The sequence below is a fragment of the Chiloscyllium plagiosum genome, chromosome 10, assembly GCF_004010195.1.
Source record: "Chiloscyllium plagiosum isolate BGI_BamShark_2017 chromosome 10, ASM401019v2, whole genome shotgun sequence".
NCBI lineage: Eukaryota > Metazoa > Chordata > Chondrichthyes > Orectolobiformes > Hemiscylliidae > Chiloscyllium > Chiloscyllium plagiosum.
In genome coordinates, this window is record NC_057719.1 from 94,915,394 (window position 1) to 94,942,387 (window position 26,994).

Below are 26,994 nucleotides of genomic sequence, written 5' to 3' on the forward strand. Positions count from 1 at the left end.
CACTACTGATTCAGATCTTGTCTCGGACTGAAATTATTGAAGTGAGTGAGCTTTGCTTCTCACAATTGGGCCTCGTCCAGGATGTTTTTCCATCGCCGGGGGGAGTGTCTGGCCTTGGACACTGGGAAGACGCGTCCCGTTCCCAATTGAGGAGCGATCTCGTGTCCCGGTTTGGTCTGCTCCCTTGGGAGACTGGTACGAATCCCACAAGAGAGACATCTGAATCAGACAGTGAAAGGAGGTCGATAGTAAATACGGCAAAAAGGGGCCAGGCAACTCTGTGCACAGACCAGGGTAAGAAAATGGCCGGGATTGAGTTTTATTAGTTAATAAGGGACTAACGAAGGAACACAATATGGGCTGTGCTGTGGGTAAGGAAAAAGCCTCTGGGAGAACAAAAGAAGAGAAAGGCAATGGAAATGGAGGCGGGCTCCCTTACAACACACCTCCAGAAAGTCTGTTGGGCAGGATGTTGTGGAATTGGAAAAATAATACTTGTACAAGGGAAAAAGATGATTAAATATTGTTGCTTTGTATGGACTAAGGAATCCATTCTTTGTCCCGCCGTCTTCTGGCCAAAGTACGGGTCGGACAAAGACTGGGTTTGTAAATATTTGAATTTATATGTCAATGCAAAACAGCCTTACAGTCAGGAGGAATCAGATTATGCTTCAAGTCGGAAGGACTAGTAGCTGAAGGGCTACTGAGGGTACACTTTGTAACTAAATCATGGCCAGACATCCAGCAAAATATTCAAAAGATAGAGGGCTGAAGCGAGGAGCACCCAGAGGTGTTGTTGCAGGAAGCTCAGAAAGTGCCTGTGAGATATGGTGTGTGAGAGAGAGAGAATGAAAAGAGCTGTACAGCTGGTAGAAAGTTTAACCCTTTGTGATTTGGTTTGAATGAACATTTGTTTGTTGGTGATTGAACGTTTGCGCTTTATTCCCTGGAGCTTGAGTTCCAGGACTGTTTTGAATCTGATTTTTATTATGGAAACTTAACATGATTTCTTTTAAGGTTAAGGATTCTATAGTGATTATGAAAAAAAAACCTTCTGTTCTCTTTACAGGTCATGACTGCCTTACTATCAGTTTATAACTAATCTCTTTTATCCTTACATAAAAGCGATTTATGGAGGACAGTTGAAGTTTCAGTTCAACATTAGATTGTAGTAAAAACAAAATCCTATGGTTAATATTTGTGACCTTGGATTCGGCCATTGTTCATGCATTAGAAGTTTTTTTTTAACTTGAATAGACAAATCCTTTTAAGGCAGCTCCGCTTATCTCACAACCTATAGCATTGTAATTGAGCAATGGTTGGTCAGGGCTACTTAAGAAAACTAATTTTGGATTTAAATTAAGGGACTAAAACTGGGTAATTATAGCAGATTTCAAAGTTGGGAACTGTATGCATTTTACATTTTAAATATTGAATACTGAATAAATGAATGTAAATATATAAATATATTTACAAGTTAGGAACAGGCTTCAAAGTTAGTCAAGCATAAATTGATGAATTGGTATTTGAAGTAATGGGGAGCAAGAAATATTGCAATATTTCTTAAAAAAAATTCTCAAGGTCTAAACAAAACATTGGGTGATGAAGAACAGCCATGGGGTGGCCCTAAGGCTGTTCAGTTGGTTAAATCAGGGCAGCAATTGAACTGGCAACGTAGAGAAGTGGAAATAAAAGGCAAAAATAATGATAAACCACGGTTGATGAGATAATAAAGAAAAGGGACAAAACTAAAAGGAGAAAGAAACCGGAATGGTCAGGGAGGAGATGTGAAGGGGTCTGGGAGACAGGAACAAGGATCCAAGTGGAAATCCCCACAGGCGGGATGTCATTACTGTAGAAAGACGGGTCACTTTAAGAGAGAGTGTCCTGATCCGAAAAAGGAAGTAAAGACAGTACCGTTTATGAACCTTGATGAAAAATAGAGGTGTCAGAAGTTCCTGCCCCCGGGGACCCACCAGGAACCCTTGATAAATTTAAAGGTGGGACTTTATAAAGAGGACGTAGTTTTCCTAGCCGATACAGGGGCAGCAAGGTCATCCTTAAAATTTAAGCCCAAGACAGGGGTTAATTGGATTATGGTGACAGTTTTGTGATGAGAGGCATGAAGAATCAGTTTTGTGCTCATGACAAAATACTGCCACCAAATTGGGACTGAAGTAACTGCAAATGGTGCTATGAAATCTGTAGAGGTTCTTAAAAATGAATGTGCTCGAGCAAAACAATTACAGAAACAGAATGAGAAAGCACAAGTGACTGGTAAACAAATAGAACTGCGCAATTACAGTTTTAAAAATGTTTTGGTCATTTGTTGCATTTCCACCCTGAATTACAGATAATGATTTTTATATTTATATAATATATAATTAATAATTAATATTTACAATAAATCGATTGTGCTAGCCTGAATCAATATTAATTGGCAGGATCCCTTCACGCAGTCTCGGTGACCTGTCATATTGATTCCTGGTTAATTTAAAACATGACTGCATTAATTCATTGTTAATTAAAGAATGGAAAGCTACATTACTGGCTGATGAGGTAACGAAAGAAGCAGCTCTGAATTCACAGGAAGCGGTGGTTTATTCGCTAATACCTACTGTCCCAGGTCCTCGGGAAGTTCCTATCTCTGGCCACTGCCAATCCCAGAAACTAAAGATTTGTTTTTAAAGAAGTATATACTGGGCTTGTCCTCCTCTTTGTCTTTCCTCAGGAAACAGGGTTTATTGGCTCAGACTCCACCCCTTGAATTCGCTGTTCATCCGATTCGACGGGGAGATTGCGTCTTAGTAAAATCATGGACAGGGACTAAATTGCAGCCGGACTGGGAAGGGCCGTTATTTCTGTAAGATTGTGTATTAAGTTTTTTTTGTGCTCCAGCACAATTTTTTGAATGCTGGGGATGCTTAGAGTTATGATGCTAGCTCTCTTAGTATTGGGATTTTGTCAAATATCATTTTCATATGTATTATTAATGGTTCCTGAGTCTGATAATCCACAAGTAATAGACACTGATGCATGCAGCTTAGTAAATTGTGGGATGTAGCTAATCAGAGACAGTACCGCAGCTCAGAGATCTATGGGGATGGCCTCGGGGATGGTACTTGGTATAATGGTCTCGTCACAGTACACCGGGCCCCCTTCCGACCAGCTCGCGATTGTCCCGATAAAAAGTGTAACCCAATATACCTAACAATAAGGAAAACCACATGGCATGAAGCAATTCTGGGGGCAGCACCTATGAGATACAATTAGATGAAACATTTGGGATAGAAATGAAAACAAACGGGAAGGATTTCTTGGGCTGTTGTTTTCGAATTAGTGTAGGACAGGGAAAACGGGTAGAATTACTGGATAATGAGATACAACCTTTCACCCCTCCCGATGGCCCTAAAGTAGTAAAAATTATAGAGGTAAAGGACTTGAAACAGACCATCGAAATAGATATGGGGATGCAAATGCCTGGGTTGAATGGGTAAAGTATACTGTAAAAAGTCTGAACAAGAGCAATTGCTATGCATGTGCCTCCGGTCGGCCAGGGGCCCAGGTGGTTCCCTTTCCGCTCGGGTGGAAGCGAGACAGGAAGGGCATGAAATGTATGATAGCCCTGTATCAGGATGAGACTGCATGGCATGATAGGAATTGTACCTCCCTATCTCTGATGTTCGCTCCCTTGGAGAAGAAAGATTTAAAAGCACCCCCCTACGTTTTCAGCCGCAGTTGGAAATCACACGTCGTGTGTGCGTAGACGAGGTACAAATTGGTCTAGAGATTTGGGGGAGCTGAAATTGTGTACAGAGATTAAGAATGTTACCGAAACGGACAAGGGAGGGAACTACTCAGCACTAAAGGTTCCCTGAGCGGATCTGTGGTGGTACTGTGGAGGCAAAATATTGCGACCCACGCTACCTCCGGATTGGAGAGGGATATGTGCAATTGTATAATTGGCAATTCCATTTACCTTGGCATTTGAGAAGGAAAAGATAGTAGGGAAAAAGGGAAGGGGTATGAGATTACTGTTAGACACTTCTTTCGATGACAGGATTGATCTAGACTCTAAAGGAGTCCCTGGGGGGGTACCTGATGAGTGCAAGGTTCGCAACCAGATAGCAGCAGGTTTTGAGTCAGCTCTCTTCTGGTGGGTAACAATTAATAAAAATGTAGATTGGATAAATTACATTTTCTATAATCAACAGTGATTTATAAATTATACAAGAGATGCGATTAAAGGAATATCAGAACAGCTTGATGTGACAAGTAGGATGGGGTGGGAAAACAGAATGGCCCTTGATATAATTTTAGCAGAAAAAGGGTGTGTGAATGTGATGTTAGGAAGAAGCTGTGGTACCTTTATTCCTAATAACACTGCACCTGATGGTTCAATTACTCGGGCCTTACGGGGATTGATGACCTTAGCAGAGGAACTGGCTGAGAATTCAGGAGTAGACACATCTCTCACAGGATGGCTTGAATCCTGGTTTGGAAAATGGAAGGGGGTGGTGATTTCTATCCTTACTTCCCTGATAGTAGTAGTCGGGGTATTGGTGGCCATTGGCTGTTGTATCATACCCTGTATATGAGGGCTCACCCAAAGACTGATTGAGACAACCTTAATGAAACAGATGCCCCTAAAAGGGAATCAGACAGAGGAACTGTATCGACAAGATAATGAGGGGATGAGTGAGGCCAAGATGGATGAAATCTCCAAAATGACGCTCGCGAATTTTGGGGGCGATGCTTAAAAGAAAAATGCAGAAGGTAACAAATGGTAATTAAAGAAAAAGGGGAAATTGTGGGATATAGGTAAAGTAGTGTTACTTCAGCAATATAATTACTTATGCAAGGTAAATGAACTCACATCAGTGTGTAATTGTTTCAACTAAGAGCTGAGTCAACAAGAATGCAAACTATGTGGAGGAAATACATAATTGTTTATGTATTAGCTAAAATTGTATGCAAGAATGAAACGTGACAGCAAAACAATGGTAGATGTTACAGACAAATAGATAAGGTGCTGTGAGGGTGTGGGTTAAGCCAGATATGCTTGCACAAGCAGTAGTTATAAGCATCTGTTTCCCACTTTTACAGAAACACAGGAACAAACCCCAATTAAAAGGTCATAAGGATCAGAATGGTTGGGGAAAGCACAGATGGAGGGAGTAGATAATGGTGAAGAAAGGATATACCTAACAATGGGCCATAGCGGATGTGGTCAAATGGCCTTGTGAGGCAAGAATAAACATTTTGTCACAGACAAGGCCGGATAAGGCAAGAGATAAACAGGAGTAATGGGCGCCGGTCTTAGAGAAGTGGAAGATGTAAACGGGGAGGAGCAATGGGATAAAAACAAGGAACCAAATTACATAAATATTGTGAATTAGTTGAATTCAGTGTGTGTGTGTCCCTGCCTTGTGGACAGTGGACATCACACCCTCTTGCAAGAGTAAAATAAATGACACTACTGATTCAGATCTTGTCTCAGACTGAAATTATTGAAGTGAGTGAGCTTTGTTTCTCACAACCTCCTACAAAATAATCATCTCTTTAAGAGCATGATAGGCTTGATCTTTTTCAGTGCTTTTATCCACCTTTCAAAATTACTTTCTTTGATCATTTCAAACTCGGTGTACATTTGACCAGAGTCCCACCTTAGATCCTAAAACCTCTGTAGGCATTGGGTACTAGCTCATGTGCACTTTTTACCTCATCATACTCCCCAGATACCTCCCATGCTAGAGATGCAAGTACCTCACTAGTTCTACTTACCAACCTACTGAAACAACGATACTCATATGGTCACCGGCCATGCAATTCATTTAGCCACTTTCTCAAATAAAATGAAAATGTTTTCTACCACCTTTTCATCAAACATTGGCAATGCTTGGATACATTTAAACAGACCCCCAACATGCCTTTGGCTTTGATGGGTTTACTCGTCATCACTGTCCTCATCACTAGTCCTACCTTTCAACTCTACTTCTGCCATTTTAAGTCAACTTTCAGCTTTCAGTTCCAACCTCTGATGTCCTAAAGCTCTCTCTTTCTTCCTTTCTTCTGCTGGGGCCATCATTTCCTTTTCTTTTTGTTCTGTCAGGCCTATTCCTTCCTTTTCTTTCTCCTCTGCTGGAGCTATTCTCTCTTTCTGCTTTTATTCTGATTTTAGTCATAATTCAAACTGTTTCATTTACTTTTCATATTCAAGCTGCTTCATTTGCAATTGAATTTTAGCCATTTCTAAAGTTTCCAATGGAATTTCCAGCAATCATAAATGTTGAGCTATTCAGCAATTCCTTCCTCTTTTACAAAGGACAAAGGCAACTCCAACCCCAACCCCAACTCCAACCCAACCCCAACCCCAACCTCAACCCCTACCCCAACCCCTACCCCAACCCCAACTCCAATTCCAAAAGCTTTGCCTTGTTCAGTTTCTGTAAAACTCCCAAAGTGATGTCTTGCACCACCAGGAAACTCTTAGTGACTGAATGTGCCGCTATTACATAAAGCATATCATGTTTAAGCCAACCAAATTCAAGACCTGAAATAAAAAAAGACAACACTCACTGCCTTTGATCCAATAATCCTAAACCCAACCTGAATTTAGAGAGTTTGATCCTGACAAGAGCCTTCAGTTTGTTATGAACCAGGTCAAACACCCATAAAACTTGTCAAAGGGATAATCCAGACCCTAACTTCATTATTTTAAAGGCAAGCGTCAGGTGTGTATTCTGGATGCAATTTGATTGGTCAATCTATCGGGTTTGAAGCAAAACAGGCCTTATTCATAAACTAAAATTAAAATATACCAATAAACGTATTGGAATAACCTAACTCGATAAGAAAACTGAACAAAATAATAGATTTTTAATGAGTAAAGCAACTGTTCCCATATAGCAAAGTCCCATAGCTCATGTTTGGCAAAGACAAATTCAGTAATCTCGATTGTCTCATGTGAAATTCCAACAACAGGAAGAGAACCCCAGCTTTTATAAGGAATAAGAGTTTCCACATCCAGCTATAAGACCCCAGCAAATGCTACAGAAAGCTAAAACTAAAAATCCTAGTTCTGTGAAAACTTGCCACCCATTTAGGCTGGGTGAAACCACAGCACCTAGATGAAACACATGAAGACACGGGGAGAATGTGCAAACTCCACACAGACAGCCGCCTCAGGCTAGAATCAAACTCGGGTCCCTGATGCTGTAAGGCAGCGGTGCTGTGAGGTGAACAAAGTTAAAAATCACACAACGCCAGGTTATAGACCAACAGGTTTGTTTGGAAGCACTAGCTTTCGGAGTGCTGCTCCTTTATCAGGTGGTTGTAGAGTATAAGATCGCAGGACACAGAATATATAGCAAAAGTTTACATTGTGATGTAACTGAAATTATATATTGAAAAAGACCTGGATTGTTTGTTAAGTCTCTCATCTTTTAGAATGGGCATGTTGGTGTCAGTTCTTTCATATGTAAATCCCAGAACTTTCTTACAATTACTGAGTAATTTTTAACTTTGTACACTGCAGTCTAACACTGGCACCTCCAACTTGTGCTGTGAAGTAGCAGTCTAGATCAGAGTGGTGCTGGAAAAGCACAGCAGATCAGGCAGCATCCGAGAAGCAGGAAAATCGGCATTTCAGGCAAAAGTCCTTCATCAGGGGTGTGAAGCAGCAGTGCTATTTACTGAGACATCATTACGCCCCAGTTATAGCCATAGTATTGTCACAGTGTTGAAGAACACATTCTCAGTCAACATGTTCAACTAGAAAAGAGACAAAACTCAACCTCCTTTTGGCAAATAATTCAGGCAGGTGACTGAGGTATTATTGAGGGCGCACTTTGGGACCAGAGACCATAATTCTATTAGTTAAAGTATTAAAGTATTAAATTGGGACAAGGTCAGTGTCGATGGTATTAGACAGGAACTTTCAAAAGTTGATTGGGAGATTGTTCGCAGACAAAGGGCCATCAGGCGAGTGGGAGGCTTTCAAAAATGAGGCAACGAGAGTTCAGACATAGCATGTTCCTGTTAATGAGAAGGCAAGACTAACGGAAGTAGGGAACACTGGATGACTAGAGATATTAAGCCTCTGGTCAAGAAAATGAAAGATGCATATGTCAGTTATAGGCAGCTGGGATGAAGTGAATCACTCAAGGAGTGTAGGAGTACATTTAAGGAGGGCAAAAAGGGGGCATGCGATAGTAATGGTAGATAAGACTCAGGAGAATCCAAAGTGATTTTACTTACAAGTGTATTATTAAGGGCAAAACAAAAGGGAGAGAATAAGGCCCTTTAAAGATCAAGAGATCATCTATGTCTGGAACCACAGGAGATGAGTGAGCTCCTAAACCAATATTTCATGTCAGTATTCATCGTGGAGAAAGACATGGAAACTTGGGAGCTCAGGAAAATAAATAGTGATGTCTTGAAAAGAGTCCACATTAGAGAAGAGGGGATGTTGGAGGTCTTAAAATGCATAAAGGTAGATAAATTCCTGAGACTTGATCAAGTGTATCCCAGAAAATAGTGGGAAGCTAGGGAAGAAATTACTGGGCCCCTAGCAGAGATATTTGTGTCATCAACAGCTGTGAGTGAGGTGCAAGAAGACTGGAGGGTGGCTAATGTTGTGCCTTTATTTAAGGAAAAGCTGGGAAACAACAGACTGGTGAGCCTAAATTCAGTGGTGGGTAAATTATTGGAGGGGATTCTGACAGACAGAATTTGCATGTATTTGGAAAGGCAAGGACTGGTTCGGATAATCAGTATGGCTTTGTGCGTGGGAAATTGTATCTCACAAACTTGATTGAGTTTTTTGAAGAGGTATTCAAGAAGATAGGTGAAGGCAGAGTGGTAGACATTATTTACATGGACTTTATCAAGGCCTTCAACAAGGTTCCCTATGACAGACTGGTTAATAAGGTCAGATCACATGGAATACAGGGAGAACTAGCCATTTGGATACATAACTGACTCGAAGGTAGGAGACAGAGGATAGTGCTGGAGGGATGCTTTTTGGACTGGAGGCCTGTGACCAGTGGTGTGCCGCAAGGATTGGTGCTGGGTCCACTGTTGTTTATCATTTATATAAACGATATGAATGAGAAAATAGGAGGTATGGTCAGTAGGTTTGTGCATGACACCAAAATTGGAGGCATAGTGGATAGTGAAGAAGGTCCTCTCAGACTACAATGGGAACTTGATCAACTGGGCCCGTGGGTGAGGAATGGCAGAGGGAGTTTAATTTGGATAAATGTGAGGTGCTGCATTTTGGTAAGGCAAAACAGAGCAGGACCTAGACAGGGCCCTCAGGGTTGCTATCAAACAGAGAGACCTGGGAGTGCAGGTACATATTTCCTTGATAGTGGCATCACAGGTAGATAAGGTGATGAAGGTAGTGTTTGGCACGCTTGCTTTCATAAGTACAAGATTTGGAAAGTCATGTTAGAGCTGTACAAGACAGTGTAAGGCCACACAATTCCCATCGCTCTGCTATTGCAAGGATGTTTTTAAACTGGAAAGGGTTTGATAGAACAATTGACAAGGATGTTACTGAGACTAGAGGGCTTGAACTATAAGGAGAGGCTGGATAGACTGAGATTTTTTTCCTTGGAGTGTTGGAGGCTGAGGGGTAACCTTACAGGGGTTTATAAAATCATGAGGGGCATAGATTAGGTGAATAGCTAATGTCTTTTCCCCATGTTAGGGGAGTCCAAAACTAAAGGGCATAAGTTTAAGGTGGGACGGAAAAGATTTAAAATGGTCCTGAGAGGCAACTTTTTCATACATAGGGTGGTGCAAATGTGGAAGCAGCTGCCAGAGGAAGTGGCAGAGGTGAGTACAATTACAACACCTAAAAAAAAATTAGACAGTTACACAAATAGGAAAGGTTTAGAGGGATATGGGTCAAATGCAGGCAAATGGGATTAGTTCCGTTTCGGAAACCTGGTGGGCATGGGCGAGTTGGACTGAACGTTCTGTTTCTGTGCTGGATGACTTTATGACTCTAGTATTGGGCAATGAGGTAGAATTAATTAATAATGTCATGGAAAAGATCCATTGGGAAATAGGAATTGAAATATAATTGAATGCCTCAGTAAGTTTGAAAATACATGGTCCAATCACAAACAAGAATTAAAATGGAAACAAAGTCAATTATTGGAAGTCCCCGGGTTGCAAACAGATCCCATTCTGGAGAGCTGTCACAAGTCATTTTGTTGGTAAGTCAGAACACAATGCAGGACAATGTAAAGGAATTGCTCATAAGTACAGGAAAAATTCAAATGTCAGATTTTTTAAAAATTACACCGCTCCACGAGATTGCATTCCTTAGTACGGGATGCTCAAAACAGGGAACCCTCCTGTTTATAGGTATGAGGGGAACTTACTGAGGTTGATGGGCAAATTGACCAAATGTTATTGCAGTAAATAAAAAAGAACAAATTCAGTAAACAATTCAAAACTTTCAACAAAAATACATTTCACTGAAAACGTAATCTAAGTGAGGAAAATGCATCTGTAGCTTACTAAGGTTAAGAATAGTATTTGATTTAAAAGAAACATATAATGTTGTAAAGAATAGCATGAAGTCTGACTGTTTTAGAAATCAGCAAAGGGTCACCACAAAGGTGACAGAAAGAGAAAACAAAATAGTGAAAATAATGCTACCATGAATCTAAGAGCTTTTACAATAATATAAAAAGAAAAAGAACAACTGAAGTGAACAGTGGGACTTTGGAATCAGAGACAGGAGAAATTCTCATGGAAAATGAACAAACTGCAAAGACATTGAACAAATATCTTGTGTCTGTCTTCACACAAGTTACATTTCCATTAATGCAGTGTAACCTCAGAGCAAATCATAATGAGGATATACGGTAATTAATATCAACAGAAAGTAGTTGAAAAATACAAACCTGGCTGCAAGGATGGTGTAGGAGGGAGGGCTTCAGGTATTTGGACAATTGGACTGCATTCTGGGGAAGGTGGGACCTGTACAAGCAGGACGGGTTGCACCTGAACCAGAAGGGCACCAATATCCTGGGGGGTAGGTTTGCTAGCACTCTTCGGGGGGGTTTAAACTGCTTTTTAAATTCATTCATGGGATGTGGGTGTCGCTGGCTAGGCTAGTATTTATTGCCAATCCCTAGTTGCGCAGAAGGCAGTGAAGAATCAACCACATTGCTGTCAAATTGGAGTCACATGTAAGCCAGATTGGGTAAGGATGGCAGTTTCCTTCCCTAAAGAACATTAGTGAACCAGATAATTTTTCCAACAATGGTTTCATGGTCATCATTTGATTCTTAATTCCAGACTTTTTTTGTTGAATTCAATTTCTGTCATAATTCCTGGGTCTCTTGATCTCATACAACCTTTCTAGAAATTGAATGCATTGTCCTGCTTTCTCCCTAAATCCATAAATACTTTATTTAACTCCTTCGTGAAAATATAAATTCTTTTAGCTGCAATCGCTTTTTGTGACAGAATTGGTGAGGACACTTTTGGATATACTGTACAGTTCTGGTCGCTCTGCTATAAGAAGGACATTGTTAAATTGCAGAGAGTTCAGAAAAGATTTACCAGGTTGTTGTTGGGACTGGTGGATTTGAGTTATAGGGAGAGGTTGGATAGGGTAGGACTTTTTTCATTGGAACATAGAGGGTTGAGGGGTGACCTTATAGAGATTTATAAAATCATGAGGGGCATAGATAAGGTGAATAGCAAAGGTCTTTTCCCTTTGGTGGGGGGAGTTCAAAACAAGGGGGCATATTTTTAATGTGACAGGAGAAAGATTTGAAAGGAACATGAGGGTCAACTTTTTCACATAAAGGGTGGTCCCTATGTTAGATGAACTGCCAGGGGAATGATTGATGCAGATAGGGTTACAACATTTAAAGACATTTGAACAGTACATGAATAGGAAATGTTAGGAGAAAGTGAGGACTGCAGATGCTGGAGATCAGAGTCGAGAGTGTGGTGCTGGAAAAGCATAGCAGGTCAGGCAGCATCCGAGGAGCAGGAGAGTCGATGTTTCGGGCATAAGTCCTTCATTATGTCTGAAACACCAATTCTTCTGGTCTTTGGATGCTGCCTGACCTGCTGTGCTTTTCCAGCACCACACTCTCGAATAAAAAGGTTGCCAAACGCAGGCAAGTTTAAACTTGGTTGGCATGGACAAGTTGGACCAAAGGGTCCGTTTCCATGCTGTATGACTCTATGATTCTAATTCAACAGGCTCACCACTCTCAGGGTGAAGAAAATTCTCTTCATCGCATCCAAAATGGTCTACCTAGTTTCCTTGGACTGTAATCTCTGGTGCTGGATTCCCTGGTTACTGGAAACATCCTTTCTGCCTTTACCCTAGTAAGTCATGTTAAAATTTTATAAGTTTCTATGAGATAACCTCTTCCCCCACAATTCTTCTAAGCTTCAGTGAATATAGTCCAACCGAGCCAGTCTGTCTTCATTTAAGTCAATCCTACCAACCCAGGCATCAGCCTGGTAAGACTTTTGTTGCACTCTTTCATAGCCACAAAATCCTTCCTGCGATAGGAGACCAAAACTGCATACAAGACCATATACAACTGCAGAAAGACATCCCTACTCCTGTACATGAATTTTCTTGCTATAATGGCCAACATACCATTTGCCTTCTTCACTGCCTGCTGCGCTGCCATGCTTTCAGTGACTAATGTACAAGGATACCCAGGTGGTGTTGCAACTTCCCCTTTACTAATTAATTGCCATTCCAGTGATAATCTGCAGTCCTGCTTTTTCTCCCAAATTGGGTAACCTCACATTTATTTACATAAAACTTTGTTGGGCATACATTTGCTCTGCAAACCTCCTCCTCTATTTTTCTCATAAGCCTATTTACACAAATAGTGTAATCACAACCTTTTTACTTCCCAAAGCCAACCAAATGGATTTTCTCCTTACTCCAGTAAAAAAAATTATTTCCCAACATTCAATTGTTCTCTAATCTGTTCTGCAAACACATTTTCCTATGTTTTCTTGGCTATCTTTTCTGAACATTTTCGGTATTCTAGAACTGAATTTTACTGGACACCATATTCTCCTGGCCAATATGTTAGTCAGGAGGCTGCTGACAAGGTGTTCTCAGCCCTGCAGTCATTTAGGCCTGAGGGTTAGCTCAGGCCAAGATATTCACACTCATCTGAGGAGGACGGTTCACTTTATAAAGCTGCCATTCCTGAAGAAGGGCTCATGCCCGAAACGTCGATTCTCCTGCTCCTTGGATGCTGCCTGACCTGCTGCGCTTTTCCAGCAACACATTTTCAGCTGCCAACCAATCAAATTGACTGGTAACTCTGTAGTCCCAGAAACACCAGTTTTAAACAGTGGTCACTGACTGGTAGACCCCATTGAGGGATGTGACAGTGCAGTGCCAGATATGAGACGCCAGTGAGCAAGTTCAATGGGGCATGATCTTGAGTCAGGCACAGGGGATTTTCAAAAGAATTTCACCATTAATTTGCCTTACAACAGCTTACTTAATTTTTATTTAGAAAACAAATGGGCTGCCTAATTCATTTTGTTCAGTCATGGGATGTGGGTATCACTGCCTTAGGCCAACATTTATTTCCCATGCCTAATTGCCCTTGAGTGGCTTGCTTGACTATTTCAGAAGACAGTTAAAAATCAACCATAATACTGTGGGTCTGGAGTTACCCATAGACCAGACCAGGTAAGGACAGCAGATTTCTGTCACAAAAGGTGGATTTTTATGACAATCAACAGTGGTTACATGTTCGCCATTATGTTTACTTTTAATTCCAGATACAAATTTCAATATCTGGCATGGGGGGGGGGGATTTCAAACCCACATCCCCAGAGTATTTTTCAGGGCTCTAAATGACTAGCCCAATGGCATAACTACTATGCCACCACCTTACTTCCTCAGCTGCCCTCTCTTGCGAATAAAATGATGACAGGGTTGGAATGAAGCTCTGGCCATGTAAAGGCCTCAATATGCCAGGTGCAGAGAAGATTTACCAGGATGTTGCCTGGAATGGAGAATAGGTCGTACGAGGATAGGTTGAGAGTGCTAGGCCTTTTCTCATTGGAACGGCGAAGGATGAGGGGTGACTTGATAGAGGTTTATAAGATGATCAGAGGAATAGATAGAATAGACAGTCAGAGATTTTTTCCCCGGGTACAACAGAGCGTTACAAGGGGACATAAATTTAAGGTGAAGGGTGGAAGGTATAGGGGAGATGTCAGGGGTAGGTTCTTTACCCAGAGAGTTGTGAGGGCATGGAATGTGCTGCCTGTGGGAGTGGTAGAGCCAGAATCTTTGGTGCAATTGGATAGGTACATGGATGGGTGCTTAAGCTAGGACAAATGTTCGGCACAACATCGTGGGCCGAAGGACCTGTTCTGTGCTGTATTGTTCCATGTTCTAAATATGTCCAGTCTGTGGGACCTAACAGCTTACATCCGAGGGATAGAATGTTCACTCTATTGGGGTCAAATGTGGAGCAATTGCTTTATGTGACTAACCTGTCATCTTCATTATTAAGATAATGTGACTGATTGTGTGCCAATCAGCTTGTTAAGAGCTGACAGATGAGTGTGAGCCCATCTCTCAGTCGACAGCAGATATTGACACTGGTGTTCTGGGTCATCGGAAGCTGGTACCTTCTTGATTCTGTCCCTCAGGTTATCTTCTATTACTCAGGGATGGAGCAGCTTTAAGGTCTGTTTGACTTGCAGAAACCACCTCCCTCCTTTCTCCCCATCGATACATCTGACTGCCCCCCTCACCTCCACTGGATCGGGGAACCTGACAGACGACTCACCCAATTCAGAAGCCAGTCACCTTTGTTGCTTGCCAGGGAGGCATGCAGTCAGGGGGTAAGGATTGAGATCATTAAGTGACCAATAAATAACCATTTAAGGGTCTTGATTGGTGATGAGTTGAAAAGATTACGCATACAGGGTGCAATTGGTGAGATGGGGAGAAGTAGATGGGAACCTCTTCTGGGTCAGTTGTCCAATTACAAACAAAAATAGAAATTCTGGAGAAACTCAGTAGGTCTGACAGATCTATGGATTTAACGCAGACTTGACATTTTAGAACATAGAACATTACAGCGCAGTACAGGCCCTTTGACCTTCGATGTTGCACTGACCTGTGGAACCAATCTGAAGCCTATCTCTCCTGCACTATTCCATTTTCATCCTCTATTTTCATCCATTTGTCTATTCAATGATGATTTAAATGTCCTTAAACTTGGAGAGTCTACTACTGTTGTAGGGAGTGCATTCCATGCCCCTACTACTCTCCTGAGTAAAGAAACTACCACTGACATCTGTCCTATATCTATCACCCCTCAATTTAAAGCTATGTCCCCTCAAGCTAGCCATCACCATCAGAGGAAAAAGGCTCTCATTGTCCACTATCCTCTGATAATCTTATACGTTTCAATAAAGTCACCTCTCAATCTTCTTCTCTCTAACAAAAACAGCCTCAAGTCCCTCATGCTCAGTCCCTCAGCTTTCCCTCATAAGACCTTCCCTCCATACCAGGCAACATCCAGGTAAATCTCCTCTGAACCCTTTCCAAAGTTTCCACATCCTTCCTATAATGTGGTGACTAGAACTGTGCAGCCGCACCAGAGTTTTGTACAGCTGTAGTATGACTTCATGGTTGCAAAACTCAATCCCTCGACCAATAAAAGAAAACACACCGCATGCTTTCTTAACAACCCTATCAACCTGGGTGGCAACGTTCAGGGATCTAGCTACATGGATACTGAGATCTCTCTGCTCAACTACACAACCAAGATTCTTATCATTAGCCCAGAAGTCTTTATTCCTGTTGCTCCTTCCAAAGTGAATCACCTCACACTTTCCCACATTAAACTCCAATTGCCACCTCTCAGCCCAACTCTGCAGCTTATCTATGTTTTTCTGTAACCTGCAACATCCTTCAGCACTATCCACAACTCCACCAACCTTAGAGTCACCTGCAAATTTACTAACCCATCCTTCTAAGATCCTCATCCAGGTAATTTAGGAAAATGACAAACAGCAGTGACCACAAAACAGATCCTTGCGGCACATCATTAATAACTGAACTCCAGGATGAACATTCCCCATCAAAAACCACCCTCTGTCTTCTTTCAGCTCACCAATTTCTGATCCAAACCACTAAATCACCCTCAATCCCATACTTCCATACTTTGAGCAATAGACTTCTGTGGGGAACGTTATCAAACTCCTTACTGACATCCACATACACCACATCAACTGCTTTACCCTCATCCACCTGTTTGGTCACCATATCAAAGAACTCAATAATGTTTGTGAGACACGACCTACCCTTCACAAAAGTGTGTTGACTATCCCTAAGCAACTTATTACAATCGAGATGATTATAAATTCTACCTCCTAAAACCTTTTCCAACACTTTACCCACAACTGAAGTAAGGCTCACTGGTCTATCATTACCAGGGTTGTCTGTACTCCCCTTCTTCAACAAGGGGACAACATTTGCTATCCTCCAGTCTTCTGACATTATTCCTGTAGACAATGATGACATAAAGATCAAAGCTAAAGGTTCTGCAATTTCCTCCCTGGCTTCCCAGAGAATCCTAGAATAAATCCCATCTTACCCAGGGAACTTATCTATTTTCACACATTCCAGCATTGCTAACACTTCCTCCTTGTGAACCTCAATCCCGTTTAGTCTAGTAGCCTGTATCTCTGTATTCTCATCAATAACTTTGTCTTTTTCCAGTGTGAATACTGACAAAAAATACTCATTTAGGGCTTCCCCTATCTCCCCTGACTCCACACACAACCTCCCATTACTATCCTTGATTGGACCTAATCCTCTTATTCTTTTATTCCTGACATACCTATAGAAAGCTTTAGGGTTTTCCTTGATCCTATCCATCAACGACTTCTCATGTCCCATCCTGACTCTTCTTAGCTCTCTCTTTCGGCCTTTCCTGGCTAACCTATAACTCTCAAGTTATCCTTTCCTCTACGTTTCTGGAACTATTCAGAGGCCTATAGAAAACTCCCAACAGGGTAACCTCTCCATTCCTGTTTCTAATCTCAGCCCATAATATCTCAATAGACAAGTCCTCAAATGTCCGTAATACTATACTTGACTAACAATGCCACACCTCCCCCTCTTTTAGCATCTTCTCTGCTCTTACTGAAACATCTAAATCCCAGAATCTGTAACAACCATTCCTGTCCCTGCTCTATCCATGTCTCTGAAATAGCCACAACATCGAAGTCCCAGGTAACAACCCATGCTGCAAGCTCATCCACCTTATTTTGGATTCTCCTGGTGTTGAAGTAGACATACTTCAAACCACCTTCCTGCTTGCCTTGTGAACTCTTGCAACCTTGAAGCCTTATTTCTGACCTCACTACTCTCAACCTCCTAGACACTGGAACTATAATTTTTGTTCCCATTCCCCTGCTGAATTTGTTTAAACATCCTGAAGAGAATTAGCAAATTTCACCCCAGATTATTGATACCCCTCTGGTTCAGGTGAAGACCATCCTGTTTAGAGGTCCCCCTACCCCAGAATGAGCCCCAATTACCCAGGTATCTGAAACCCTTCCTCCTGCACGATTCCTATAGCAACATGTTCAACTCCTCTCTCTCACTATTTCTCACCTCACTAGCATGTGGCTCGGGCAACAAACCAGAAATAACAACTCTGTTTGTTCTAGCACTACACTTCCACCTAGCTCCTTGAATTTCTGCCTGAAATTCCCATCCCTTTTCCTACCTATGTCGGGTCCAGTGATCCTTTAGGACTGAACTAGACTCAAAATATTCACTCTCTTTCTTCCCAAAGATGCTGCCAAACTTGCTGGATTTCTCCAGCAATTTCTGTTTTGTTTCAGATTTCCAGTTTTTTTTTTTTATTTTCCAGTTGTCCAAGTAGTTGTTTCACCATCTAGGGAGGGGAAAATGCTGCTCTAGGATTCTATAAGAAATAGCTATAGAAGTATTTAATATGCCCCAGGTGATTTTTCAAAAAGTTCAAAATTGTGGAAGTCCCAACATTAGAAAATATAAACTCTGCTACTCAGAAAAGTGGGGACTGAGGGAGTGAAGAGCAGGCTAGTTAGCCTGACATCTAACATTGACAACATGCTGGCATATAATAACCAAGAAGTCTTAACAATTTACAAAGAAAAGCACGGTATAACTGAAACATGGTTTTACAAAAGGGAAAATCCAGGTTAGATTGATTAGAAGTTTTGAGAACCTAACTAGCGAGGTAGAAAAAGGGGACCCAGTAAGATGTACAACACTTGGATTTCCAAATGTATGTGATAAGGTACATTCAATATACAAGGATTCATATGTCGGGAGTGATTTTAACTCAGACAGAGGATTGGTTAACAGACAGAAAGTCAGTGCCAGGTGCAGGTTGTGACGAGTCGACTGCCACATGGATCAGTGAGGGCCCTTAGCTGTTTACAATCCATGCTAATAGCTTCAACAAAGAAGTTGTAAGCCAATGCACAAGGGAAAAACATGCTCAAACCAAACTATTGCCTAATTACCCGAGCCATTGGCAAACAAGGGGAAACAGTTTCAGGGGTTAAAGATTAAGCACTTTGATGAGGAGAAATATCTTCACTCAAAGAATTGTGAATTATTGGAATTGTTTAGCTCAGTTGGCTGAACAGCTGGTTTGTAATGTAGAGTGATTCTAATAGTGTGTGTTCAATTCCTGTACTTGCTGTGCTTATCCTGAAGAACTGTTATTTTCAGCCACTGCCTGCTGTCCCTGAGGGCATGATGGCCCTTAAGTTAAACCACCATCAGTCCTGTCTCCCTAATGAGAAGGCAGCCCTGTAGCATGATAAGACTTTGGTGACTTTATCGTGTTGTGGATGCTCCATCACTAAATACATTTCAGACTGGAATAGATAGATTCTTGGTCTCTCAGAGAAGCAAAGGATATGAAAGTTGAGGGGGAAGAGGAATTGAAGCCAAAGATCAGCTATGATCTTATCAAATGGCTGATTTGATCTTCTCCCATGTCTTATATTCTTATGAAGGGTCAGTTTGAATGAAGCAAGAGCTGGAGACCTTTTCATGAATGAGGATGGAGATCAGAATGCAGATGATTATATTTGCATAGCTTGGTGCATCTCCCTATCACTGATGGAAGACAAATGCCTCAGCAGAGTTATAGTTGGAGCATTTTTTTCCATCTACAACAAGGAAGCAAACTACGCTGCCAGTTTATAAAGCTAATCCTATCCTCCCCTATTACAGCTCACTCCTGCCTCATGGTGCAATAAGCTCATGAGCTGCTTATACATTAACAAAGAGGCAACAGAGGTTACTCAGCAGGACAGGCACTTCCAACTGTTTCCCACTGATAGAACATCGTGGCTCTGTTTCTTAAAGTGCATTGACTGGGCTCACTCAGTAATTGGATCCCGCTGATGCCTCAGCAAAATACCTGGATGGTCAATGTACAGACTTGTATATATGAATGATTAATTCCGATCTCTGTATATAAAGAAATGGAATGTATACGTATGTATGGCATGACCAATTGTATAGATATCAAATTAATTTTATGAATAAAGTATATTTTTGAAAATAAATTGACTGGAGTTTAGCTAATCTGAAAGTTTTCATGATTAATTACAGTTAATGATGCTTTTTTTGTATGACTAAGAGGCATTGAAAGAGGTTTAAGATTACGCTTTGGTGAGCAATAAATACAAACAGGTTGAAATATAACATTTTTTTAGCACTTACATTCGTGTTATCTACCTGCTATATCATATACTAGTCAGGTACTTCTAGTTTACACAGATACCTAAGTTGTACTATCTTTGTCGACAAGGCACTGTGTTTTTGTCCTTATTCATTCACAGGATAAGGACATCTCTGGCTAGACCAGCATTTATTGCCCATCCCTAATTGCCCAGAGGGCAGTTAAAAGTCACCCACATTGCTGTAAGTCTGGAGTCACATGTAGGTCAGGCCAGATAAGAATGGCAGTTTCCTTCCCTGAAAGACATTAGTGAACCTGGAAATCAACAATGGTTTCAAAGAGTCATCATTAGACTTTTTAATTTCAGATATTAATTGAGTTCAAATTCCACATCTGCCATGATGGGATTCAAACTGAGATCCCAAGAGCATTATCTGGGTCTCTGGGTTAACGATCCAGTGATAATTCCGTTAGGCCATCACGGCCCCCTGCAATAACACTGGCTGCCAGATTCTGCTCATTATGATGCACTGCTGTTTGTACAGTGAATGCCTGAAATTTAAAGCAGGTTAACTTTCCTCACATACAAACTAGATTCTATCATGCCTATTTTTCCCACCGTTAAACCAGGATAAGGATAATGAGTGCTTTACTAATTGCCCATATATCTTGCTTCACCCTCTAATTAGGTCTACTTTCTGCTGTTCTGCCACATTTTCTTTTCCCCCATGTAGCCTCAGGAAAAGGTAACATGTTTTTCAAAATGGTTTTCAACATGTCTGAAGTAGTTTAGCCCTGCTATCCTGACACATTCTCTTGTGTGACAGCATTCATTAATTTTTTTCAGCATCCCCTGTCGGATAACTTACAATTCAATAGAGTTGCAAGTGCTTCGTTCAATGTGAACAGAAAGTATAGTCACCTGATTTAAATGACTTGACTTCAAGAACTGAAGCAACTATATAATACAGTATACACACACACTACTGCAGCAACATGTTACTGTGTAACCTTTACAAAAGTAAACATCTACCATCATGATTAACAATACACTAAGTTAGTGTGATCTTTTAATTAAATGTAAGAGTGGATCTACTCACTCATTGAAAATCAGATCTGGAGCAAAGTACAGCATTTTTCCTTTGACGTGTTTATATGACCGCCATCCCATTGCAAATACCATCAGACCCATCCAAGAATATTGAATGAGAGTCATTTGATCATCTATGTGCAAATTCCGGAATCCTGTAAATACATATGCAGAGGTTAAAAAGAAGAGTCTTCATTATTGGCATAATGGGAAAACAGGCAAAATATGCATTGTGATGTGCACAGAACCTAAGAGCTGACCAAAAGTATCCCAGTGGGATTAGCTTTCCAAGTTAATGAATGATTTTCTATTTCCCCTTCAATGAGATGAGAAGTTTGACATTAACAGATTACTCACCTGTGGTTCAAACCTACACAGATTATCCAGATAAAGACCCAATGCAATGAACCATGCTGCTTTGATATGCTAAGGCTGTCACATGACTTCGACCATGGTATATCAACTTTACTGGTGTCACATACATTCCACCTTATTCCCATTAGAATCACCTAACAATTATTATTTTAACATGTTTAAAATAAAATGATTAACCTGGACCTCATCATCATAACATAAAGTAATTAATATCACTGTATTCAATAATCATTATACATATCAATACAGAATGTTTGAAAGCAGCAGAAAAAAGGAGAGATATTTTTCTTCCTTTTCAGCTGATTTCAGTATTTCAGGAGCAAGTGAGACTGCTATCTTTGGGAGCTTCCACCTGTCCATCTGTTTAAATGGATTCCAAATATGAAGAATACATCATAAACCACATTCTCTATCATGCATGCATAGCAATCCAACTGGGATAAATGTATGTGATTTCTGTTTGATCCATTTAGATGGCTTGGGGAGAAGTGGGTAAAGAAATTAGATTATCCATGTGAACTCTTGCTGTGCCTAGGTTTCTATGTAAAATTACAAGCTGTAGATATCTAGAGGGAAATGTATTTGATCAGCAATGTTAGCTCAGTTTGTGGCAATTTCACAAAATAATAGACTCTTGCAAAAATGTTTATGTGAAGCTGTAAATCAATTTTGTGCCATATTCTAGTGTGTACTTCCTGGCTTTCATTGTGCTGAATACATAACAACAGTCTGTTCTAGTGAACTGGAAATAAAATACCTAAAGTTAGAAATTCCTATTTTGGTATAAGTTAAAAATCACACAACACCAGGTTATAGTCCAACAGGTTTATTTGGAAGCACTAGCCTTCGGAGCACTGCTTCTTCATCAGGTGTTTGTGGAGAATAAGATCATGCTCACAGAATTTATAGCCAAAGGAGTCCAGTGTCATGGAGATATTATACAGTGAACAATCTTAGATTAAAACTTCCATCTTTTATAATGGGATATGCTGGTTTGGCATAAGAATAGATAATCTTTTTTGTGCTGATAGTTTCAACCTCAGAAGTCAACAGTTTTCATAAATATTTGTGGTGGCATGTACTTCTTTACAATGCATCCAGAGGAAAAGGTGAAAAGATGCACTTGCTTTAAATGATATTGAACCATTTATTATTGAACTATCAAGCACCTTAAATGGCATGAGATGTTCATTACTTCAATCCAGCTGAACAGTACGGAAAATGCCTTGGGATAACTCATTAAGGAATTTAATGTGACAAGGTCCTTTTTTTAATTATAGACTGAAGAACAAGTCACGGAATGTGGATTTATCAGACAGATTTTACCAGATTTACCAGAGATCGACCACAATGATAACAAATGTGTTGCAGTTTGACAAATTTGCAAGGATTTTATGATATTCTCTGTCATGACATATCATTATGTATAAAAACACATGAAACATAAAGTTAAATATAATTGTATTCTGATCATAGTTAATCTTCTTTAATGCAACCAAATATTAAAATGATAGACAAATACATGGAATGAAAATGAAACAGAATTTTCTCAGTGCACAGGTATGAGCATTGAAAGGATGCTACAAATAACATACAAGCAAATCTGACCAACTACAAATGCTGTAAGAACTGGGGAGAACAATATTTGTGTTGGAACTAGTTGAGTTAGCAAGCTTACCAAGATAGTCCTAGATCATGCACAATGACAGTTACACTTAAGTTAATTTTGATTTTCATAGTGGGAATGGCTATTGTGATGTACTCCCAGTGCAAAACTTGTACCCATTATGCAAAACCACTTCTGGAAATGATCAGTATGCAAACTGTGGAATGGGCTATTGGACAAACGGAAGCTCCAGCTGGTATGTAACTTTTATAGTAAAATGACATCTCAATTGTAAGTCTGTTTATTATCTTCTGGACAATTGTGACACAGAATCACTGCAGACCTCAGCATAAATTTCATTTGATCATAAGAAAGTTAACCTAAACTGAAAACAGATTTCAATTTATTCTTTTAACAGAAAGTTGAGAAACCATGAAAAAAGAAATTCCTCCCTTGTCCCGGGAGTTCTGCCACACACAGACAGAATGATTCTACATGTGTAGTGACTACTCCATAGGGTTAGCATCAGCAAGTGAATTCAGAAATATATCTTGGAGGATGACATTGAGTTTCTGAAACAACTATGTAATTCACTACAAGTGGCAAGCGGGGAATAGGATAATTGATCAGAAAAATGCAGAGTGAAACCAATCAGAAATTTTGAGTGATCACACATCAGCATTATGACTGCAAAAGCTAGCTTTTAAGTGAATACGTTCCATCTAGAAGATACCCAATAACTAGAAACATTTCTCTTGTCTCTGTGGAGAACATACTGGAAGATGATTGGAGTATTCTGGTGGTATCCAGGAGCTGAATTTTATGAGCACTGCCAGACTGGAAAGTGAAGGGATCCACAAATTAGGGCAACGTTCCATCAGCCACATTGGCCATCCTGCCCTGACCATCATAACTTCCTGGGAATTGAGGGAGGCATTGAGTTGGCTGCCAATTTTTGTCTCAACAGAGACCCTATAGTGGACAATTAGTCTTCCAGCTGTTTGGATTTAGTGGGTTGAAGGAATGGCCTGTGCCCAACATGGAGTTTAGCAAATGTAATCCTACAGACTGCAGGTCAGTGAAAGGGGCCATTTCGCTCCAGGTCTCTATGTAACTGGAGGTCTCAGTCCCACATTTTTGCCTCTCCAAATCTTGCTTTCCCCTGTCCAATCCAGTATGTGTGATCATTTAATATGGTCTGAAGAAATGCTGGAAGCCTAATGGAACAAGAAAACAGTCAAGGGACGTATTAATTAGGAGTTAACAAGGGTTGAATTGGATGCATAAATATGGGGAGCTTGTAATCAGTAATGGTATGAGTTGTCTGGAGTGTGGCCAAATGAAATAAAGCTCTGACGTAAAAATGTGAACTTGAATTCTGTTTAACATATATCATCTGACCTTCTCACTGTAGCCTCTTAACCCAGCCTTTTTGTGATTGCAAATTTATGTGCACTTGGGAGTATTCATGATTTTCTGGCTCCTGGACCTTATACTATCACTGATAGTGGCCGCTGGCCCTGGTGTGGCACAAAGCTATTAGCTTCCAATTGGCTGGCATCTTGATGAGGGTTCCCCATGGAGATAGAGGGAAGTCCTTGCATATTAATGAAAGGGTTTTTATCCGAAAAACTGAATGGACTGAGCTGGCCAGGCAGCGGTAGATGTGTCCCTGAAATCTACACAGGGGTACAAAGAGTTCACTCCCTGTGTATAATCCAGCCCAATAACCTGAATATCATCTATTATCTTTAATATAAATAGTGAACGAATAATAAGACCCACGGCATATGTGGCAAAGCTCATAATGGCATACTGTATACCTAGAGGTGAGGTGTTTCATGAACACTCTCAGTGTGCAGCTGAGGTCTGTGGGCTCACATTCCATTATATGATGATGATTACTTTGCACTAGAAGACAAGAGTGCAGATAACTTTAGGGAATTTATTATTGATTAATTCCATTGTAGTTCAATAGTCTATGATTGACTTATTTCCTCCAGCATAATTTCTTCCTAGTCTTCAAACACGACTGGTATTGCAATTGGTGAAAGAAATATTGCACAGGATAGATCACATCAAGATTCTTTTACCTTCTCGGAGGTACCTTGTGAAAACCTCAAAGTATCTGAAGCATTACTTGACCAGGCCAATTATTTGGTCTTTCATGGTTTCTCCATGTGCCTGCAGTTGTGCTCGACTGGGCTTTGGAGGCATTACATTCTGAAAGTAGTTCGTTATGCCTTACACATTTTGCACACAATGAATTGCTTTGAAATGTAGCGATTTATTTTTGGATAACCATAGCAGATATTTTTGCTCCCAAAAATTGAACAATGACATTAAGCAGTCAACATGCCTCTGGTGGTGTTAATTGTAAAAGGAACATTGGCTTGACCAACTCTCTGTTCTTGGAATAGTTCCATGCGATTTTACCATTCAACTAAACAGGCAGATCGGATCAACTGTTAATCCCAGCATCTAATATAGTACCTCCAACAACTTGGTAGTTACCATCTGATCACTGCAGTGTTAACATTCAATTTAGAATTAAGTGTGGTATAGTTTAACACACAGGTATCTCATACTTTTGCAGCAGCACTGACAGCCAAATCTGTACAAATGGAGATGTCAAAAAAGTGACCTGCAAAAAATAAACGCTTACTGATCGTTCTACATCAGTTACATATAGTAGATAAAAAACTATGATTACTTACAAATTTTGAACTTTGGACAACCTAATGCTGATTATTACATAATTTGCAGACACCTAGTAAGTGCAAGATAGAATAAGGAAAAGAAAGCAACATTTTTGTAAGTGAGATTTCTTTATTAAACTTGAATTACTGACAATAAAACCACATTCTGTCTGGAATTGAAAATATGAACACTTCCTTCAGAGTGCAGAGCTGAGCAGCAGCAACAGCAAGAATAAACTGAGCAGAAGACAGGGTGTTAGCTACAGAGTGCAGAGTGAGCAGCCGCAACTTGAGCAGTGGTGGCAGCAGCAATAAGTAGAGTCAGTTCAGGACTCCAGTTGCAGAGTGCAGAGCAGATTAGCAGCAGCAGCAATAAATAGAATGGGAAATAGGACCTAGATACAGAGTATAGAGCTCAGTGGCAGCAGCATTAGGAGGAGACAACATATATCCAGAGAAAAACACTCAAGAAGTAATGTCACAAGACTTCTGATTGAGGGGCAGTGTTTTCATTGTCTTTATTTCTGTATGCAAGACTTATAGATTAAATTAAGCAAGTTAGATATTTGCAGAGAAGGTTTTTAAGTTTGGTACATTTTTAATTTAGGTACATTGAAGTAGACTTCAGTGTAAGAAAGCCTTAAGTTGTGTTTAAATTAACTTCCTGTAAAACATAGAGACCTCAGTATAAGGGAAGCAGCTGATTTTCACATGTCCACTTTACTTCTGTTAAATCAACTAATTATTGAATAAAAATAAAGCACTGGCAGGGCATCTCAGTTTACTTTAACTTTTACTTTCCATGAGGGAACCTTTCAATTCCTCGATAAGTAATGAGTATTGTCAGATCGAGGAGCTCAGTTCCAGCATGAGCAACAGCTGGTGTCTCTGTAGTGCATACACAAGGACAAAAAATTCATGAATCCAGGGGAGGTGGTGGCACAGTGGTAATGTCAATGGATTAGTAAACCAGAGGTCCAGGTTAACATTATGGGGGGATGGGTTCAAATCCCACCATGGCAGCTGATATTTGAAATCAATAAAAAGCCAGCCCAAGGGTGACCACATCTATCAATCATCTAAAAAAAAATCCAATTTACTAATACCCTTTAGGGAAGGAAATCTGACATCCTTACCTGGTCTGGCCTACATGTGACTCTTGAGTGTGATCAAATGGCAGCTTAAGGTTGTGCAGATAATGAGGGTGATCACCATGCAATCAAGGAGGACCAGGAAGGTAGTGTAGGAGCTTCTAGTTCAGAATACTGCTGAGAATGATGGTTCCTCTGGGTTCTGCGGACAAAACTAAGTTCAGAGCACCACTGCTGATTTAAATGCACAGAGGATGGCAGGGAGGAAACATGATCCATCCAGGTACCAATAGCACAGGCAAAAATAGGGATGAAGTCCTGAACGAAGAGTTTAGGTACTTGGGAAACACGTGACTACACATGGTGCAAAATACTAGTGAGT

At 40.5% G+C, this 26,994-nt stretch overlaps 1 protein-coding gene across 1 annotated transcript in view; it reads right to left on the reverse strand.

Annotated features, from left to right (window-relative positions):
* The window catches only part of LOC122553907 (progesterone receptor-like), a 313,964-nt gene that overhangs the window by 37,089 nt on the left and 249,881 nt on the right, over positions 1 to 26,994 (reverse strand). The window contains exon 6 of the mRNA XM_043698410.1: positions 20,852 to 20,996. Coding sequence (XP_043554345.1) covers positions 20,852 to 20,996 — 145 coding nt within the window. The remainder of the gene's footprint in view (positions 1 to 20,851; positions 20,997 to 26,994) is intronic.